The 23009-nt window shown below is 38.3% G+C and overlaps 1 protein-coding gene across 1 annotated transcript in view; it reads left to right on the top strand.

Annotated features, from left to right (window-relative positions):
• Positions 1-23009, top strand: part of HYDIN (HYDIN axonemal central pair apparatus protein) — a 375746-nt gene that overhangs the window by 96244 nt on the left and 256493 nt on the right. Inside the window, exons 11-14 of the mRNA XM_015443164.3 lie at positions 261-484; positions 8947-9014; positions 20137-20372; positions 22286-22386. Of these exons, the coding sequence (XP_015298650.3) occupies positions 261-484; positions 8947-9014; positions 20137-20372; positions 22286-22386 (629 nt within the window). The remainder of the gene's footprint in view (positions 1-260; positions 485-8946; positions 9015-20136; positions 20373-22285; positions 22387-23009) is intronic.

The following is a 23009-nucleotide window of genomic DNA, read 5'->3' on the forward strand; positions in this document are numbered from 1 at the left end:
TGATGTCTTTATAGCACAAGCATAATATATATGACCAATTTCATTTTAAAGAGGAGACTAAAAATGTAAAATTACTTCTGGCTTGGGAGTTCTATCTTCGAACACTCAAGGCATCAGACTGTTCATTTGTCCCTGAGTGTTCTTTGGTTCTAATTCCTGCAACTTTCCCTTTGTTGCTGTTAAACAGTACAGACACATGCTTATATGAAAATAAGTCAGAGGCCCATTGACCTTCACATTCTTGCCTTTTATTGATATAGGCAATACTGTACAACAAAGGCAGCATCGATGCTCTCTTCAATGTGACCCCTCCAACTTCAGCTTTGGGGGCCTGCTTTGTTTTCTGTCCCAAGGAAGGCATCATTGAACCAAGTGGAGTCCAAGCTATCCAGATCTCCTTCAGTTCTACCATCCTGGGAAACTTTGAAGAAGAGTTCCTGGTCAATGTCAATGGGTCACCTGAGCCTGTGAAACTGACCATTAGGTAAGGTGCATTTATAACGAATGTAGAAACTAACTGAAGTTTTAACCTGTTGCCTTTTTAGCTTTTTAAATAGATCCTGTCTGGATGTTCATAGCTGTCTTTGTTGATATGAACACATCAGCATAATAGAGTGTGTTAAATTTCCATCAGTGTTTCCCTAGTGAACATGTATAAGTTATTATAATATAGATACAGATGCTGTTTGGAGATCTAGTTTTTCTGCAAGTTATAATCTTATAAAATAAGGATTTAGACATTAAACTAGCTTCTAGTTACTCTCTATGTCTTAGGATGTTTAGAGAAAATAAGTTATTACAGTAACACCTGAATAAAATCATCTGGGCTAAGCTTTGGCCATTATCACAGTTTCTCTAAACTTTTGTCTTTTGTTCTTATTTTAAGGAAATTGTTTACATGATCTCACTATCATGTCTTCAAACATTGTAAACACATTGCTCTGACTCTATTTGGATTCCCACAGCAGCAGGTTGTTAATTACCATGGCAGTTTCTCTTATTCTGGTAACTGCTAGCAAGACCTCCGTCCATCTACAAGCTGAGGTCTCCCTTGGGGCAAGCCCTGGGGATAACATAGAAAAGAGATAGAGACATATGACCTGAAGGATCCAAGGAAAATGTACTGATCTCATGATATATACTTTACATTCAGAATCTCAAGATTAGCTGAAAGGTGATTACTATTTAGTCTCAAACTCTTGCACCTCAGTGTCCCTGTTATGCACTGAATTGCTTCCCGCAGAATTTATATGTTGAAGTGTTAACACCCAGTACCTCGGAATGTAACTCTTCTTGGACATAGGGCCTTTAAAGAGATAATTAAGGCAAAATGAGGTCAGATGGGTGGACTTTAATCCAATATGATTGGTGTCCTTATAAGGAGAGGACATTAGGACACAGACATACTCATAGAAAAGGGCCATGTGAAAAAATAAAGAGAAGCTGAAGCGAGAGACCCTCAGAAAAAAATAACCTTGCAGTCACCAACCCTCTGACAGCAACAGAAATAAACTTCTGTTGTTTAAGCCACCCAATCTAGGATGCTTTGTTATGGCAGCCCTAGCAAAGTCATACAACCCCCAACAACTAAGGAGAGTGAATGTGTGTGCCTCAAGGGTTCTGTGGCATGGCCAAAGCAGCCTGTCATAATCATAATCTTTTTTTATTTTTAAGTCTCAAGACTTATCTGAAACATTCACAAGACATTTACATTCTCTACCATAATACATGTGTTTGTTATAAGAGAAGAATGAGGGTTGTTTTCCAAATGTTTGAATAACATTGACTCTTCACAAATATGCATCATACTTATCCCAGCTGACATCCTTTGCATATGTATACAATATGAGAAGTGTGGGAATACATTTTCATATTATATGAACTTCACCCACTTACTATCTTCATAACATCTCATCTCTCATGACAAGCAGTGAAGGGTGGTTATCTGAAGAAGTAGGAAGAACAAACTTATGAATGTAACCGTGTCTCCAATTCACGGATCCTCTGGTCCCATAAGGGTCTTTGATAAGATCCAGCAGATCAACTATTGGAAGCTTTCTGACTACTGGGCATCAGGAAGTATTGCTCTGAATCATAAGTACCTTGACAACATCTAGTATCATAAGCAAGCCTTCATACATAAGCAGCAAAGATAAAACCTTTAAACTGTGCTCTAAAAACATTTAAGATAGAAGGAATAATAGCCCTATCTGTAGGAAGGAAAGTGTAGGATAATAAAGGAGCAGTTTTACTTTTCAGGTAGATGATAGAAGGAAAAGTGCTAGCCAAGGAAGGCTTACTGCCCCTCAAGTTTAATAAGAAAGCTCATCCCAATTTCACCTGGCCATTCCCCATTTTAAGTTCAGGCCTAATAATTAATACTGTGTCTTACCATCAACATACATACATAGCTACCCTTTTTAGGAATAATTACGTGGATATTGGTTTAATAAACTCTTATTGAGTATCTCCTTCAAGCAAGGTTGTATATTAGGTGCAAGAAGTCATATATTTGGGTTTGTTAGACATTCCTGATGCATGACTACTACTGCCCTCACTTTTGACTCTGAATTATTTACCCAAATTCAGGATTGCCCGTTCTCTAAACTATTCCCTAAACTAACTTAAAAATACAGTAAAAGAAATAACAAGGGAATTTAAAAGGGTAGAAAATATCCATTTAACACAAAGAAAGGCAGTCATGGAGGAATAAAGGAACAGAAAAGACATGAGACATATAGAAAATAAGTAGCATGAGTCCTGCCCTATCAACAATCACATTAAATGTTAATGTATTAAATACTTCAATTAAAAGTTAGAGAATGGCAGAATGGATTAGAACAAAACAAACAACCCCCCCAAAAATGATCTATCTATATGCTTTTTACAAGATACCACACTTTAGATTTAAAGATATGAATAGGTTGAAACCAAAAGGATAGAAATATCTATACCATGCAAACAGTATCAAAAGAAAGCTGGAGAGACCATGTTATACCAGACAAAATAGACTTTAAAACAAAAATTTTTACTCAAGACAAAGAAGGGCATTTTACAATGATAAGATAGTGAATTCATCAAAAAGATATGGCAATTACAAACACACATCTAATAACAGAGCACCAAAATATGTAAGTGCAGACAGACAGAATTGAAGGGAGAAATAGACAATTCAGCAAAATAGTAGGGGATGTCAATACCCCACTTTCAATAATAAAAAAAACTAAGCAGAAGATCATAAAGGAAATAGAAGAGTTGAACACTATAAACCACCTAGACCTAACAGACATCTACAGCACACTCTACCCAACAGGAATAAAAGAAAGGACATTACTGCCAACCTTACAGAAATTAAAAGGATTAGTGGATAATGCTATGAACAATTGTATGCCAAAAATTAGATAATGTAGATGACATGAACAAATTCCTGGAAAGACATGAACTACCAAAACTGACTCAAGAAGAGAGAGAGAATCTGAATAGACCTGTAATATATTCCAGCCAAAAAACAAACAAACAAAAAACAGGATCAAGTGGCTTCACTGATGAATTCTACTGAATGTTTAATGAAGAATTATAAATCTTTCACAAACTCTTCCAAAAAATGAGAAGGTAGGAACACTTGTCAACTCATTTTACAAGGCCAGTATTACCCTGATACCAAAACCAAACAAAAACATTACAAGAAAAGAAAACTAAAAACCCATAACCTTTATGGATTTAGACCCAAAAATCTTTGACAAAATACTAGCAAACCAAATCCAGCAACATGTGGAAAGGATTATACCCCATGACCAAGTGGGATTTATCCTAGGAATGAAAGGTTGGCTTAACATATGAAAATCAATCAATGTAATACAACATATTAATAGAATAAAGGACAAAAACCACATGATTATTTCAATAAACACAGAAAAAGCATTTGCCAAAATTCAGCACCCTTTTATGATTAAAAAAAAAAAAGTAACAAACTAGGAGTAGAAGGGAACTGCCTCTACATGGATCAAAGACTGAAATGTAAGGGCTGAAACTATAAAACTGTTAGAAGAAAACATAGGGATAGGCCCGGCGCAGTGGCTCATGCCTGTAATCTCAGCACTTTGGGAGGCTGAGGCAGGCAGATTACCTGAGGTCAGGAGTTTGAGACCACCCTGACCAACATGGTGAAACCCCATCTATACTAAAAATACAAAAAAATTAGGTGGGCATGGTGGTGTGTGCCTGCAATCCCAGCTGCTTGGGAGGCTGAGGCAGGAGAATCACTTGAACCCAGGAGGCGGAGATTGCAGTGAGTGGAGATTGTGGCACTGCACTCCAGCCTGGGTGACAGAGTGAGACTCTGTCTCAAAAACAAACAAACAAACATAGGGATAAATATCCATATCCAAAAACCAAATAAGCAATAGTTTTCAGATAATCAGCATCTAAGCACAAGCAACCAAAGAAAAAATAAATAAATTAGACTTCATCAGAATGTAAAAAAGTCTGTGCTGCAAAGGGGATACTATCAAGAAAGTGAAAAGACCGCCTACACAATGGGATAATTTGCAACTCATATATCTGATAAGGGATAATAATAAATTACTAGATAGTTGTAACTCAATAAATAATTCAATTTAAAAATGGACAAAGCGTTTAAGCAGATATTTCTCAAAGAAATATACAAAAGGCCAATAACACATGAAAAGACTGTCAACATCATTAATCCTCAGGGAGATGTAAATCAAAACCCCACAATGTGGCACTACTTCACACTCACTTGGATGTCTATAATCTTAAAATGGAAAATACAGTAGTTCCCCTTTATCTGCATTTTTAGGCCCCAAAGTGCAAAAGTAAAATTAGCGTTACTCAAACACAAGCCCTGCAATACTGTGGCAGTTGATCTGATAACCAAGACAGCTACTAAGTGACTAAAAAGAGGGTAGCATCATGCAGCATCAATACACTGGACAAAAGGGTGATTCATGACCCAGGCTGGACAGACAGTGGATGACACAAGACTTCATCACACTACTCAAAGTGACAGGCACTTAATAATGTATGAGTGATCTATTTCTGGAAATTTTTTATTTAATATTTTTGGACCGTGTTGACCATAAGTAACTGAAACAACAGGAAATCAAAACTACAGATGAGGAACTACTGTAAGTGTTGGTGAAAAGGTGGAGGAATGAGAACCCCCAAACACTGATAATTAGGAATATAAGACATGGCAGCCACTTTAGAAAATGGTTTATCAGCACCTCAAACAGGTAAACACTGAGTTACCGTATGACCAGCAATTCCATTCCTAGGTATATACCCAGGAGGAATGAAAGCATATATCCACACAAAAACTTGTACATGAGTATTTATAACAGTATCATTCCTAGTAGCCAAAGATAAATGAAATGTGGCATATCTATACAATGGAATGCTATTTGACCATAAAAAGCAATGAAAAGAAAAAAATGAAGCACTGATAGATGCTACAACACGGTAGCATGGATGAACCTTGCTACCACGGTCTTTTGTGACTGCTTCTTTCACTTGTCATAATGTTTGCAAGGTTCAGCCGTAGTGACACCATTATAAACCTTGAAAATAAGGTTCATCCATTATGAGCCCTGAAAACATTATGAAAGAAGCCAGTCACAAAATACAACACATTACATGATTCCATTTGTATGAAATGATTAAAATAGGCAAATCTATATAGATCTGAGTTGGATTAGCGGTTGCTTAGGGCTGGTGGGTGCAGGATAGAGGGTGACAGCTAAAGGGCATGAGGTTTCTTTTTGAGGTGATGAAAATGTTCTCAAATTGACTGTAGTGATGGTTGCATATATTTGTGAATATACAAAAAACATTGATTTGTGCACTTTAAATGTGTGAATTTTATTATGTGTGAATTATATGTCAATGAAGCTGTCATTTAAAGAAAAAAAAAACACAGGAGCCTGTAATAGTGAGCAATACTTCTGTAATTTCCTGGTTGAATTTTTTAAATCTCTGATCTCTTCTCCTAAAGATCCCAGAGTAGTCATGCATGTCACTTGCAATGTCTAAATAAGTTAAGGTGTACTTGGGTTCTCCACTGTGAATAATAGGATTTAGGGATCTCCCAGAAATCTGCTCACAAGTGAACTTGGACTAGTTAGTACTTCACCTGCTCTGTGCAGGGTAAGCCTCCTGTTCTATCTTCTGGACATTTCCATTTACCAAAATTCACACACCACTTCTTGATTTTGGATGTTCATTTCTAGTTTCTTTCAACAGAACCTGACTATGGAAAGAATCTTTATGGGGATTTATCACCAAACTCATGATCGATTGCTAAGAGAAATAGACTTACCTAAATTTCCTCCTCAGTTCACTTCCTTTAAAGCTTAGTGATTCTTGTGTCCAATAATGTTGCATCGTTAGTGGTTTCTAGCATTTCAAACCACTAACAATAATTTTGAAAACCTGCTAAAAATCTAGTGTCATTAATAAATGTCTATTCATAAAGGGTAAAAATGCATGTATAATAATACATCATCTGTTCTCAGCTCCACACGTTAACACTGACTTGACTTGTTATTTTACTTTGTCAGAAATACTTTCTTGGGCCTCATAGCCCAGGAAATGTCTATAAAGTTAATATTGTAGGTTCTGGAATTTTGTTTCTTTTTTATTGCCAGGTACTCATTTCTCAATGCCGCATAAGCTAGTATTTTAGCTAGTATGCCTTGAAAGATCATAACAAATATACTTTTACTCTTCCTATTTACTCTTCCAATTCATGACACAGTATTTTCAGTGGTTGGATAAACAACACTGTAAAATTAGTGTGATTTTAAAAAATTACCCGTAAGCAATTTTCTTCCCTCCTATTTTTACATATGTGATTTTATAAAGTTTGAACCATAGCACAGATATATTTTGTATTCAACTTGTCTCACTTATATATTGTAATAATTGAATCATTCTCTCTCTTTTCTTTCAAATTATAGTTTTAACAGACCCCTGCATTGATTTATGGCACAACCTTGGCATAGGCTGTCCTAACATTCTGAATCCCTGTGAGAATTAATGTGACCATATCTAAGTCCAGATGGGATTGTTCAGCCACAGTTCCCTCAGTTACATGTGCCTTTGGACAAGTGTCATGTATCTCTGGTTGTTTAAACTTCTGCATTGATTAAATGTCTGCTTCGTGTACATTTTTTAAACTTCTTTCCTACTTTCTTTAGCATCTCGTGCATGTCAGACAGACACTTTTGGTCTGTTTGTTACTTTGGTCCCTAAAAGCTTCTTTTCAAGTGAAGCATATAGCCTGTCGGTCTGTTTGTTGACTTCATTCTCAACTGGATCCTAATTCCTGGCTGAGTCCCAACCGCTCCCTTTAAAATCACTTTAGATCATCAGCGTGAAATATAATAAATGCTCATGAGAAAGTTACACTTGAAACTTGTTGCAGTGAGTCTTTGCTGTGGCCATTCCTCCCAGGCTTACAACAACCTCTCATCACATTATGGTCAGAGCTGGAGCAACTGGGAGTACCACTAAGACATCATCATATTCTGCATGGTGTGACACATACAACAGCTGGAGCTTGGTGAATTAAAAGATTCTTGCTTAATGTGTTTTATGCTATCTGTGTGTCTATAATGTTTAAAAGTTTTGCCACACAGATGGGACACTTTTCAGTTCTTGCTTTTGGCCTACAGATAAAGACATGGATCATGGAGAAAAATAATTGTTTCTGTGAAGGTAAACAAGATAACTTAATAGATTAGTTTTCTTTTGCTGCTGTAACAAATTATCACAAATTTAGTAGCTTCAAACAACACATATTTAATATTTTACAGTTTTATAGCCTTAATGCAGGTCTAGCTGGGCTAAAATCAGTGTTGGCAGGGCAGTGTTTCCTTCTGAAAGCTCTAGAGGGGAACCCATTTCCTAACCTTTTTTGGCTTTCTGAGGCTGCTCACATTCCTGGATGCATGGTTTCCTTCTTCTGTGTTCAAAGCCAGGTTGAGTTCTGAGATTGCAGCACTCTGACCTCCTCTGTTGTCTCTGTCCTCTATTTTTAAAATCACCCTTGTGATTACAATGGGCCTACCAGGATAAGACAGGATAATCTCCCCATCTTAAATTCAATTAATTAGCAACCCTAATTCCATCTGCTACCTTAATTCCTCTTTGCCATGTAACCTAATATATTCATAGGTTCTGGGAATTAGGACATAGGTATCTCTGGAAGCCATTATTCTACCTACCATACCTTCTAAGCTAGAAGTCATAGAATCTCTCTATTATTTATTTTAAGCTAGAGCATCTCTCCAAGATCATGAAGACTTGCAGTGAGAGAGAAATAGACCAACATTTACAGTAAAGAGTCATTCAATGTCACCTAGTCCAGTCCTCTCTTTTATACATGAGGAAGAGAAACAGAAGCTGATAGAGATAAAGTGGCTAGCCAGCATCACAGTGAGTGAATGTCACCGTGGTAGGAATGTCACAGCGGTAGGAGCAGAATTGGAACAGTTTATATGACAGCATGGACAGGGATTACTAGTATCAGTGATAGTCTTTGATGTGTATTGCATGATTAGACCTATAATTTTTATTTCTCGACACATTAATAACTTTACATGATGTGTGTCTCATTCAAAATCACAACATTTTGTGCCCTTGTTTGATGATCCATATGCTCTGCCTCTCACCTGTTCATTGGTAGAAATAAGACAGTAAGTTAACCACAGCATTGTTTGTCAAAACCCATGGTTTGAATCATGAAAGAGAATTTTAAGAACCACTGTGATAGACCATCATGTCATCATTTCTTTAAATCCTGGATACTGTAATTGACATAATGTCACGCTATGGTTTTTGTATTTATCCTTGCCCCACTTCCTGATTGTGACTCTGATTCACTGGGTTCTCTCCTTCTCCCCCACCTTGTATTCCTCCTTCCAGAGGCTGTGTCATTGGACCTACCTTCCATTTTAATGTTCCAGCTCTGCACTTTGGTGATGTTTCCTTTGGTGAGTAATTTTCCATTTTAAATTAGAAATTGAATAGGATTCCTTTTCTCTACATGGAAGGAGGAAGGTTTACAAAGGACCCCCGTTCCATGGCCCTGGAATACAAAGTCCAGCACAAGGACATTCAGAACACGTGCCCTATATCTGATTGCCCTGTGTAAGGAAACAGAGTCCACACAACCATTCCAAGTCAGTTACCGCCAAGAAATCTCATACTGATTCATTGTTTGGAATCTACTCTATTGTTCAGCTCTGAAATGTTAATGTAAATGCTATATATCAGTGGTAAGCCCACTATTGAGCTCCAAGAATATCTGAAACTCTTATCTAGAAGTCAGACCCTTAGAAAACATCAAGGCCCCTAATATAGTACATTTCAGTAGAATATGGCAAAGGAGAAGCCTATCCCCAAGATGCCACTGATTTCCTCAAAATGCTCTTCTGCTTTGAAGTATCTACAGTTTCCAGTGAGTGCCAATGGCCATAAATACATCACAAACACAGGGCTTTTAAAGTGCAGGTATTGATTTTTATAAATGGGGCTACTTCTAACATGAATCACTTCATTTAATGTGCTCCACGTTGAGTAGTAGAGGTCACTAGTGATTTCAAGTTACAGTTTTAACAGTGGTGGCAGCAGAAGCCACATTGTGATAAGATAAAAAATAATTGGTAAAGATACTCAAAGTAATATATATTTGACAAAGTGTAGTCACTCTCTTAAATATACCTATGGGACAGATTTTGTTTATAAGAAATTATCCTCACTAGCTAAAGAGTTTTTATGGTAGTTCTGTAATTTAAAAATAAATACATTTATTTTGGACATTTGATATGTTCCTTTTGCATGATCCTTAGATGTAGCCTGAGTGGTAGATCCTAGATGCGGCTGTTCAATCCCCATCCATTACCTACCCTCATTCTACACAGCTTGGCAACTATGCCTCTCCCACACTGGCATAAGACTAGGCATTTATACATGAAGTGGGTGAGCCAAAGGACTTATGAATTGCTGGATACCAGGTGTAGCTGAGAGTAGGAGTATTGTACTGATATCAAGGAATTAAGTACAAGTCAGCATCATAAATTGTGAGACTCCTCCATGCCCTACCTGTCCCTTCCACTTGAGCTCCCCAAACACTGACAGGCATAAAACTTATATATTGACAAGTAACTAATGTTGAGAAATTCATCCAGAATGTAGCACTGAAAGCAAAAGAGTTAGACTATATGAAAGGGAAATAAAGGGACATGGAAAATAAGATTTAAAAGTTCTAACTAACTTGTGTATAACAGATACAGGTTCTAAGTTTAAAAGTTTTAACTTGTATCTAATAGAAATTCTAGATGGAGAAAGAATGAAAATGGCCAAAGAGCAAATCTAAACTGAAGAAAAACATTTGTCCTTATGGTGTGCAGCTGGATGCTCCTTCAATTCTGTGGCTCCACCATAGGTGGCATGTAGCTTCTATGTCTTGGTCAAGATTTCTGTTCTAACCTTAGCCATCATACTCACATTCCAGCCAGCAGAAAGGAGGAAGAGACAGGAAAAGGGTATGCCCCTTTCTTTTAAGGACACTTCCTAGAAGTTGTACACACCATATACGGTTATATCCCATTGGTGAGTACTTATTTGTGTGGCCACAACCAAGCTGCATATAGGGCTAGGAAATACAGCCTCACTCTGGTTGGCCACATTCACAACCAAAGCTTAGGGATTTCATTACTTCCTGAAGACGGAAAAGGATAGTGGGAGATAACCAGCAATTTTGGCGTAACTTAGCAAATCTGGGCAACATCAGCCAGGCGTAGTGGCTCACATCTATAATCCTGGCACTTTGGGAGGCCCAGGAGTTCAAGACCAGCCCAGGCAACATAGCAAGACCCCATCTCTACCAAGAAAAAAAAAAAAAAAAAAAAAAAGCAATCAGCTGAGTGTAGTTGTACATACCTGTGGTCCCAGCTACCTAAGAGGCTGAAGCAGGAGAATCTCTTGAGCCCAGGAGTTGGAGGCTGCAGTGAGCTGTGATTGCACTACTGCACTCTAGCCTAGGCAAAAGAGCAAGACCCTGTCTCTAAAAAACAAACAAACAACAACAACAACAAAACCCTCATAACTCTCGGTAGGAACCAGGAAAGAAATACAATTGCAGACACTTAAGGCAGTAAAAACAGATAAGAGAATGCTTTAAAAATAGGAGAAATGGATGAGTTGGGGGGAAATATATGTTATTAAAATTACCATAAGGAGTAGACCCTGAATAGAAAAATAATCATAGAATATACTGAAAAAGAAGTCAAGTATCCAGCCCTGAAGAAAAGACACTAGGTCAAACAGCTTTACAAGTGTGTTCTACCAAATGGTGAAGAAATGGATGTATCTCACATCACAGAAAAATGTAGAAAGTTATTAACTCATTTTAGGAGACAAATAAATTCACAGTAACACAACACAAGAAAAGAAAAATATAGACCCATCTCTCTTATGAACATTGACTTTAAAGCATTAGCAAATCACATGCATAGAGATACATTTTTAAAATTACATCATGACCAAGTAGAATTTATCCCAGAAATGCAAAATGGTTTAATAACAGGAAATCCATTCATGTAATTTACCACAATTTATATCATCTCAGTTCATGCTGAGAAAAATATTCCACAGAATCCAACACTCATTCATAATTAGAAATAAAAATTCTTAGAAAACTAGGAGTAGGAGGGAAATTCCTTAATATGATGAATGAAAAATAGAAAAAACCTATAGTGGGAAAATGTATTTGATGGGGACCTTTGTTCATGTAGTAACGTACATTTAGTAATATTAATTTATCTATGTTCTAGACACTATTCTGGGGACTGGGATATTACAATTAAATGTTGAAAGCATTCTCATTCATTTTCAGAGGCAAAAAAAACAAAATCAAAAAACTATTCTCAAGCTATCATATAACATTGTCCTGGAGGTCCAAGCCATTGTGATAAGAAAATAAAAGGAAATAAAAGATAAGTAGTTGAAAAGAAAAAAACAAAACTATCATAGTTTATGGAATGTATTACTCTCTACCTAGAAAAACTGTGGTAATTAACTGACAGGGCATTAGAACTAATAAGAGTTTAGCAAGGTATTCAAGCAAAATATTATTAAAAAGTAGATTTTTAAATACATCAGCAATGATTAACTAGAAAATATAATAGAAAAATGTCATTTAAGAATATAAAACTATATAATAACCTAACAATAAATGTGCAGACACTACAGGAAGAAGATAATTGGCTAATTCCCTGGGGAAAAATTCACGGAAAGAGCCAATAAATTTTTGAAACAAAGACCAATGACTGTGGACTTTATCAGATATTAAAATGTTCTGTAAAGCATAGGCAAATAGACTAATAGAAACAAAGCCATGACTACAGGGGAATTCACACATGCTCATTGTGAAATTTCAGATCAGTGGAGGCGTGAGCTGCTTCATAAAAGGCGGAGAAACAATTGGTTATCAATGGGAAATAATAGAAAAGTTAGACTTTTACCTCAGATCTTTCACAGAAAAAAATCTCAGCTCTATTACACAGCTAACTGTGAAAAACAAACTTTTTAAAATATCAGGAGAAAATATAGGTAGTTATGTTTATATACTAGCAAGTGTGAAGGTCTTAAACAAGATGCCCAATGCAAAAGCCATAAAGAAAAAGGTTGGTAAGTGTGGCGCCCTAGCATTAAGCAAATTTCCAAACAAAAGATTTCAGGAATACAGTAAAAAGACAATGCTTGCAACATAAATAATAGGCAAAGTATTAAAATCAGAATACATGAACCTTCAGAATATGTGAAACTAACTCCTGCTAATCCATGTGGAAAAGTGAAATTATCCAATAGAAAAATTGGCAAAATAGATTAATAGACATGTATAAATCAGTAAGTGTATAAACAGAATAGAAGGTCTATGAAAGACATATTAAAAGATACTTAATCTCAATCATCTTAGATGTTTTTTGTGAAGAAAATATAAATATTTTTTATAATCCAACTAGTATTTCTCATGTGTTCCCACTCTACCAAGCAAGCATGGCAGGAGTTGGGGAGCACTGAGACACTGGCCTGTGGGTGCCTCATCTAGCTAACCACTTACCTGTGGCGCCCATTTCCACTGAGGTATTGCGGGAACACTGATGACTTGTCCTTTTGGCTCCATCAGAGCCAACACTGACTTGGCTTCCACTGACTCCATCTTCCCTGGAGCTAGACCTGTGCTTCCCCCATGAAGCTACTGAGCACACTGAGATGTGCTGTAAGAGTAAAATACTATTGATTACATGTTGAAATGATATTTCTGACATGTTGGGTTAAATACACTATGTTGTTAAAATTAATGTCACCTATTTGTGTTTTGCATTGTATTTCCATTGGACAGTGTTGGGCTAAACTCTCCTCTCCCTTCATAGCCACTGAGGTATGGTTGTCTGGCCTCTTGCTATGGCAGCCCTGTTGTAGACCCATAGCAAGTTCACTGTTCTCAACCCAACTACCTTCCAGAACCATGCGTGGGAGGAAGGGTGCCATGTATCCATGTGTAATGCCTGGGTCCTTCTCCAGCCACACAGGAACTGAGAGATACTTGAGTACTAAGATTCCCTTTTGACCTAAGCATACCATTTTTATCCTGAGTTAGCTGCCCCAGGCAGGTATGAGGATGTTCTGTGAAGTGGTCTGCTCTGAGATTCCCAACTAGAGAGCTAGGCAGAAGACCCTTTGCTTCCAGCATCCCTTCAACCTATTTAGCCACCCTATCCCTGAGATTCTGGCCTGTAAGGCAGACGCCATGATGTACACATCTGGCCTCTCTGTTATTCTTCCCCTTCCCACACTCCACTGAGACAAAAGGAGTAGCCTCTCCACTTCGTCTTCCTGTTTGCCAGAATTCTCATATCATCGCCTCCTTTTCCTATATGCTGTATGCCAAATAAGAGAATAACCTGTGTGTCCATTTAAAGAATAACCTGTGTGTCAATTGAAAGGCTCTTATTCATTTTCAAACAATGACACTGATAACATTATTCTCCATCAGATCTAGAATGGGATTTTTGATGTTAGGGAGCTCTGGGGTCACACAAAACCAGGTACGCATGCTCCAAGGTTAGATAGGTTTTTCTCTTAATCATCTTCTATTTGGGCCTCTTTTATTAGGACACAGGAAAGATTATCATTGGGTAATTTATCCATAGTTTCCTTGAGCTATAGAAATAAAAATCAACAGCTGTTCCTCCTAGCTGGTTTTGGTAAGTTTTGGTAATTAGCTAAGCTGAAAATTAGAAACAATTTACTTTTCTTTTGTTGTATAATATCTTATTGAACCATTTGATGATATAGCAGCTATACAAGAGGCCAGAAGACACTGCAGAACCATGTCCCCCAAGATTCCTCAAACCTGAGACATGGAAACTTATCTCAAAAACCAACTTAATCCACCTTCAAAACCTAAGTTATATTTTCTTTTAGTTTAGCTATGAATGCTATAAATTCTTTAATCTTCTCTGTATTGTGGCAGGAAATGTCAGCAATAACATACCTTTTGGGCTTGCCAACAGGAAATCTAAGGCAATCTGGTTTTCAAAACCACATGGGTCAGTGGATTTAGGCTACTTTGCTTTGCTTCTGGAGTCTGCAATGCATCAACCAAAGTGAGGGACAATTTTGTGATAATTTCCAATTATATGACCCCCACAGTTGAAGCCTCATGACTCCAACAAAGTACCATTATTTCCCCAGGTGGATTGGTCTCTCATCAATCAGACACAAAGAAGCATGGTGGCACTGGAGGATGTGGAGAGGCATTTGAAACTTTGAAACTTTGAAACTTTCTTTCTTTCCTTCCTTCCTTCCTTCCTTCCTTCCTTCCTTCCTTCCTTCCTTCCTTCCTTCCTCCTTCCTTCCTTCCTTTCTTTCCTTCTTTCCTTCTTTCTTCTCTTCTCTTCTCTTCTCTTTTCTTTTCTTTTCTTTCGACGGAGTCTCATTCTGTTGCCCAGGCTGGAGTGCAGTGGCACCATGTTGGCTCACTGCAATCTCCACCTCCCAAGCAAGCAATTCTCCTGCCTCAGCCTCCCAAGTGCTGGGATTACAGGTGCCTACCACCACACCTGGCTAATTTTTTTTATATTCTTAGTAGAGACAGGGTTTTACTATGTTGGCCAGGCTGGTCTCAAACTGCTGACCTCAGGTGATCCACCTGCCTCTGCCTCCCAAGTGCTGGGATTACAGGTGTGAGCCACCATGCCTGGCCACATTTGAAGCTTTCTAATTATTACCCCACATGTGCAAGTAGGAAGGCGTTAATGAGACAGATGAGCATAAGCTTGTTATTAGCTCAGGAATGAAACACTAATAGGGATGCGTATAGTTCCTGATGCAAAAGTGAGACTGATCGTTCCAGAAGTAAGCCAAGAATTGGAGGAATATTTTAGTTGTTTCAGAATGACAGACATATTGGGTGGGGTTAAAAAAGGTTTGCAGAGGCTAATATAGTGCTGGGGAATACTTGAAGCTAACTAAAGTTGACAGTATTATCCCTGTATTGGCATTAATTCCAGTCCTAAAAAAAAGTCTGTTATAGATTAGGGTTGGAGATGTGGCATTCATTTGCTTGGTGGTAAAGATACAGATTTTGCATCAGGGTCTGCTGGAATTGATGATGATGTGATAAATGGGTGGTGGATAAATAGTACTATATGTTGGTTTCTGAAATTTCTATGGCTATAAAGATTTTTGATGGTAGGATTGGATGTTGGATGACATACCCAGTAATTAGTTCTGTTGACTACAGCTGCAGTAGCATGAGAGAGTCAGATAATAGAATTGGGTGGTGATTGTCCTTGAAGGAACATTGAGGCACAGATGAATCCTTGGATGGGTCAAAGAAAAAATGGACCAAATGACAACTGGCATGCTAGCTGATACACTAAAGGCCTAGGTAAATATCTGCAAACCCACTATTTTTCAGGAGGTACAAGGATGTGTTAAATGAAAATAAGGAGTTTGAAAACCTCCAAGTATTTATTGAACTCGGCCATTGAATAATGTGGACAGAGAAGTTATTACAAAATATGATAACCTATCTGGGATTTGGGGACAGAGTTGTTCAGATAAAGCATCGAAAGATGCATTACCGGTGTCTCTTCTGTGGCACTGATATAAACTGGCAGTATGTAGCTCAAAGAGAAATATCTAAGTTGACCTTAGGAGGGTGTAAAGTAGGGAGTCGGGAGCAAAACCGGATTGTAATGATCACAGAATGATCTTAGAAAGGTTGGCAGAAGAGATCATAGTAGGTGTGAACAAAACATGCCCAAAACAAGTTGTCGATAACAGTAAGGGAAACATCACAGGGTGTATCAAAATTGTATAACCTTAAGATAGGAAACAAGGAGTAATAAGGCAAAATGATAAAAACAAAAGGACACAAGGGAGTGTGAGAATCAGTAATGGCAGGCATCTAACAAAATCTCATCCCATCAGTCTTGAGCAGAAGCTATCTACTGTGGGTAAAGTCTGCTTGTTCTGAGGGACTTGAAATAGCAGTCTATTTCTGAAGGTCATCTGCTTCTGAAGGTTTTTTCTGTTTTTTTAGAAAACCTCTATTTGAGATCTCCAGTGAGAGTATTTTTCAACATGTTTTCAGCCAATAATTTAGCTTCTATGGGCATCTTTTTCCTCAGATATCCACCTCATAATTTAACTGCAAGGTCAGTTGTTAGAAGGCTCTGAAGAAGACCTTCATTGGTGTATTTTTCAGGGTACTCATTCTTCAGGTAGAAAGAGGGGAGGACTTCTGAGGGTGGGATTGTAGGGAAGTCTTCTTAAACTTAGAGATGAGCTTGTTCTCACAATATTTTGTTATGTCTGCATGAAGCAAGGTTGACTCAAATTGATGAAATACTTGTAATCACATGGATCTTCTAGTTATTATTTCATAAAGTGAATAGTCTATGAGTTACAGAGGGAGCTAATCAGATCCGATGGCCATCAGAGCTAAAGGTAAAATTCTTCATCAAGGAATGATGAGAACCTCAGAGAACTGGGCCAACTTAAGATCAGTAATACTATTTTTATGCTTTACATTTCCCAAAGATTGTGGATTGTGAAATTTTTATCAAAGGGCTAACACACTATAAAATTCTTGTTAACTCTTGTAGTGTAAGGTGGCATTCCCCAGGTGGGAAAATTATAGTCTACAATTTATTAGTCACAGTCATAGCAGTGATCTTTCTGTACAGAAAGGCTCAAACCCATCCAAAGAATTTACAATTACAAGCATGTATTCTGAACTTTGTGATTTGGGCCCAGTCCACGTATATTCCAGAGACCCACATCCCACTTGTACAATGTTTCTGGATATGGTAGCAGGATGTTTGGCAGGAGCCAGCCACATCCCCAGCTGCAGAGGAGAAATTTCCCCATTGATTCTTATTCAGAGATTATTTCATCTCTTCTATTTTACCATAGGTAAAACATTTTTGTCAAAGACCATCTTAGATTTGGGGACATAGTTGGTATTCCAGAGACCATTGGAATGAGCAGAGGTTCCCAATTTTAGGCAATGTTTGTTTTCTAAATCTGAGGCTGAATTTTATATGTCTAAAATGAGTTGGATATATGTGCTTATTGATCTCCCATATTCTGAATTATTTCTATGGACAATGACAAAAATGCCACCTGATTTGCATAATGATCTGCCAACACAGTTCCCTTTGCTTTGTGGAGATTTTTACTCTACTAGAAAAATTAAAAATCCATTGTCTAAAATATTCCATGAATCCCCCAAAGTTTCTCAATTATAATTTAGTGTTTAGTCCTGCATGTTGATGAATCAATTTAATACTCTCATTAGATAGGGTCCATTCTTTAGTAGAAAGGTCATATTCCAAATAATATACCATATTTTTAAAGAACTGTAATTTTTCCTTTACAGCCTTGTAATCTTCCACTGCTAGTTTCTGCTGGTCTTCTTCAGGGCTTTTTAGGTCAGGTGAAAGTAAGCATCTTGAAGGAGAATTGAACCTCTTGAGAATGTTGTGTTTTAAATCATTATACAAGTATTGGGAGAAAGATCAGGTGCCTCTGTGAATCCTTGAGACATTCCGTGCAATTATGTTGTTAATTATTTGTGGAGAAGGCAGATAAATATTGACTTTTTATTTACTAGACACTGAAAAAGGGAGCATAGAGGTCTACAACTGTAAAGTACTTGCATTCAGGTGGAACTGTAGATAGAATAGTATTAGGATTGCTTGCAACTAGAAACCTAGAAGTAACATTCTTATTAATGACCTTCAGTCTTTAACAAATCAGCATCCCCTTCATTTAGGCCTCTTGACAAGCAATATGGGATATTATAGGTACTAGTACAAGAAATTGTTGTAACTAGAAGGTCATAATTGGCTTTATTCTGTGAAAAAGTTCTGGCTTTAAGGAAGCAGTCTGGGCAATGGTTTGGAAGACCCACGTGAATCTTTATAGAACCCACTTTCCGTAATATGCTCCACATTCACAGAACATCTAACTCACAAATGGTCAGATCAAATAAGGTAAGCCATCTACAGTTTCAAGAGTTATTTGGTAAGTTGAGGAAAGTCACATGTAGCATGATTGTGAAACTAACTTTCAAGCAATTCCTCTGGAATTTCCAAGAATAACCCTTCAAGTGCATTCAATCTCACAGTTCTTTTTCCATGAAAGATATCTTCCAAGTAGGTTGGCAGGAGCGTTATCACAAAGGATACATGAATGTGTTTCCTCCAATGGCCTAATGTGTGGACAAAAACTGAGACATGACGCAGAAGTAGATCAACTCAAAATACCCCTGACAGCAACAGTCATTACTCCAAGAGACCAAGTACATTTTATTACAGCAGAGTTCAAAGTAGAAGAGTAGCATTTCCATCCAGTAGAAATATGCATTTTTGTTCTCCTGTGTCTATAGATTATTATTCTTGTTCTGAAAGTGGTATCAGATTCAATAGCTACCTTGGGAATCAAAAATCAGAGCTTAGTTGCTGGACACTGTGGCTCACGCCTGTAATCCCAGCAGTTTGGGAGGCTAAGGCAGGTGGACCACCTGAGGTCAAGAGTTCAAGACTAACCTGGCCAACATGGTAAAACCCCGTCTCTACTAAAAATACAAAAATTAGATGGATGTGGTGGTGCATGGTGGCACACACCTGTAATCCCAGCTACTCAGGAGGCTGAGGCAGGAGAATCACTTGAACTTTGGAGGTGGAGGTTGCAGTGAGTTAAGATTGTACCACTGCACTCCAGCCTGGGCGACAGAGCAAGACTCTTATCTCAAAAAAAAAAAAAAAAAAAAAAGAAAAAGAAAAGAAAAGAAAAGAAAGAAAATCAGAGCTTAGTGTATGCTTGCCAGGCAAGGAAGATCTACATCTCTTAAGAGAGGAGCCTCATGGAACGAAGGTGAATATGATGACAAAGCAGCTTTGTCTAAGAGAGGTAAAAGCCAGGTGTTAGTCTCTGGCTGACTCTAAAGCAGTTCATAAAGTCTGTCTTGGGAAAGGCTATTTTTTGTTACCGTGTCATCACCCCTACGAGCGTGATCCCCAGTGAGGTCCAGGACACACTCTATCATATCTTGGCAAGCTCTGGGTCACCCAGCAGGCAAAACCATGCAGGCTTTTTCTTTCACACACTGGCAAATAAAAAGAGCAAGCATGATTCCATGAAAAACTATATATTTTTATGTAAGAAATAAATGCAAAATATACTTCTGCAAGACTACTCAGCAAACTACTAACAGAGGCTGCCTCCCCAGAAGGGCCTGGGTGGCAATCAAGGGGCTTGTTTTGTATCTGGTGTTTAACCTCCCACATAGTAAATGTATAGTAAATATTCATTGAGTGAATGCATAAATAAAAGAATAGATATGTTAATGAATGAAAATGTGTTTATTGATGGAATGAAACAATAAAAATAATATTTAGGGTGAGTTAGAGTTAAGTAGCAATGAATTGCACAGACAGTTCATTCAAGAAGCTTAGCAGTCGCTAGGGGAGATTGAGGGTCAAGGGAGGTGTTGGGGAGCTTTTATTTCTCACATCATATTTTATTTTCCAGGGTTTCCTCATACCTTGATATGTTCTCTCAATAATACCTCTTTGGTCCCCATGACTTTCAAACTGCGTATTCCTGGGGATGGCCTTGGCCGTAAAAGCATTTCATATTGCGAGCAGAATGCAGACTACAAAAGACCGTCTTGGACCAAGGAAGAAATATCCTCAATGAAACCGAAAGAATTCACCGTCACTCCTGACTGTGGCACCATTCGCCCCCAGGGATTTGCTGCTATCAGGGTAAAGTGCATAGCCTTCGTGCACACACAGCCAAGCAGCTGAGCCTTTAAAATAGCCACTGGGCCCTCATACCTTCCTGCTATCCAGTGTCAGCAGGAGGGGATGCCTGTCAATTTACAGGGAAAAGTGAGCCTATAAGGAAATAAACTAGACACAAATACATTTGGCAAAGCAATGGGCACTGTGCCAGTGGCTTTACGTTAATCTAGATGCACTGCCTTCACCAGAGGAGTGGATTCTAGGTATTTCTAGTGAAGCCACTACTATCCAGACAGTACACCCATCGGTAATAATATAAACAGATTTCAGAACTTATTGATACTTAGGTTTATCTTTCCTTCAGACTCAGATCCTTTAGATACCAATACATGGCCACTCTTATGCCAAAGATGATATCGGGTTTATTCAGCTTTGTAATCAGAATCTGGACTTCATTCATGGTGGATGTGGATGTGATATCACTAACAGTGCTTTGTCTTGAGTTCTGCAGGAAAAGCCATGAGAATTCAGCTTCCTTATACTGAAGAATACTCGTCCTTCCATATTTTGTCTGCAATCAGGATAGTGCTTTGCCTTGGTTATGGCCTCACAGTGCCACCAGTGGAATTATTTCACCTTAACTGTCTTCCTTCTTTTCTTTTGCTGTTGTTGTTTGTTGTTGTTGCTTCCCAGGTATCTCAGGAAGATTTTAAAAGACGTAGCGTCTTGCTAGCAGCTTTCTGCCAAAACCACTTGTTCTTCCTTCTAGCCACAACCCAGATACATAAACAGGGGGTTACAGTCACACTAGGATTCTCTGTTTCTTTCCAAATCGATGACTTCATCTTCACTTTATTTTTCCTTTATATTTGGAAAAGCTTTCTCCAAGCTCCAGTTTTCCTCCTGATCTGCATTTCAGCCAGGTCTTTGTGGATTCAAATTTAAAGCATCCAGTGATTCCCTCTGCAACTGAAAACATTTTAATTAGTACCAGATACATAATTTATAGATAGAAAAGCCTTAACCCATGCCAGAAGCTGTTTTCTAGACTTGCAACTATCTCTTCCAGTACATATAATTTTGAAGCAATTAAAAATCGTAACAAGGCTTCTGAAAGCCTAAATGTACAGCTTCACAGCAGCAAATAAAAACACAGGGTAAAATGTTCTGAGCCCCCAACAGCCTCCCTTGACCCTCAATCTCCCCTAGCAACTGCTAAACTTCTTAAATGAATTGTCTGTGCAATTCATTACTACTTAACTCCAACTTGCTAGAATTGGAATCTAAGTACCAATGAGTTCTGAAATCTGTTTATGTTTTGCCCACATTCTATTGTCCTCAAATAGACCCTTCTTTGGAACTTTCTATTTTCTGCTGTAATAAAGAATGTGGGATGGTGGGGGCAAGATTTTGGTAAAGCAGACTAACTGATTTCTTCCACCATTTTCTGGAACTGACATGGTTATTGCCACTTATTTTACTGTAAGAGAACTTGTGCTATAGTGTTTTACGAGTATATTACATTTTCATAATTCATATAGCCCAGAAGTGGGGAACAATTTAAATTGCAGTAATTAAAGTTGGCTTGATATTGCTCATCGTTCATGCTCGTTTTTCCCCTTATGCAGGTATGTGGCTTCTTTGACAAAACCTCCTCAGAAATGAGCAAAGCCATTGTACTAAAAGCCATTTGGTTTCTACCCTGGCTTTTGAAAACACCCAGCATGTCCTGACCCCACAATGTAACTTGTTCAACTAAAAATGTAAAATGCTATATATCCATAAAGCACTTAGAAACCACACCGATCAGCGTAGTCCTCCAGGGGCTCCTCTCCCCCCTATAGAGAGAACGTGCTTTTTAGAAACCCGCCCCCCACTCCCCGTAGAGAGAACGTGCTTTTTAGAAGAGCAACTTGCCACCTTTTTCTTTCCAGGTGACCTTATGCTCCAACACTGTGCAGAAATACGAGCTCGCACTGGTCGTGGACGTGGAGGGCATTGGAGAAGAGGTGCTGGCGCTCTTAATTACAGCAAGGTACCACTCCCCAACTTGCTCTTCTCCCGAGTCTCCCCTGAGCCTCCAGTCATGGGCTGCCTCCCAGAAGGCAGCTCGCCTGCCAACCCAAGCACACTGGGTTTGTCCTGCCTTCCTGGGAATTCAAATGACAAAGTAGCAAATGTTTCTAATGCACCTTTAGTGGAGATAAGAAGTGTGTGTGTCTTGTAGAGCTTAGGCAAAGAATCCTAAGAATAGTGAAGAAATGGGTCAGACCCTCTCTAATGGGTCTGACTTTCAAAGTATGTAACCAGAAAGGTTTTAGCAGGAAGAGGTGAAGAGCTGCTCGCTTTTATTTTCATCTTTCAACATAGCGCTCCAGAGTTATGCAACAGGAAGGTGTTGCTGTCAGTCCTGCAGTGGAAGATCTGTAAAGCCAAGAGGTCCTTGCCCTGGGACACTGTGGCCATGACTTGAATTGCAGGATAGGTGTGGGCCCCCAAGATGAGACTCATCTTTAACAATGCATACTCCTCAGAACCATCTCCAGCTCCTCTCTCTTTTTTAGAGAGGCAGCCGGGTTAAAATCCTGGCTCAGCCATTTGTTGACTGTGTCTTTTTGACCAAGCTACAGTCATTGCAGCAGTGCTGATGAGAGTAGT

Source organism: Macaca fascicularis, chromosome 20, assembly GCF_037993035.2.
Source record: "Macaca fascicularis isolate 582-1 chromosome 20, T2T-MFA8v1.1".
Lineage (NCBI taxonomy): Eukaryota > Metazoa > Chordata > Mammalia > Primates > Cercopithecidae > Macaca > Macaca fascicularis.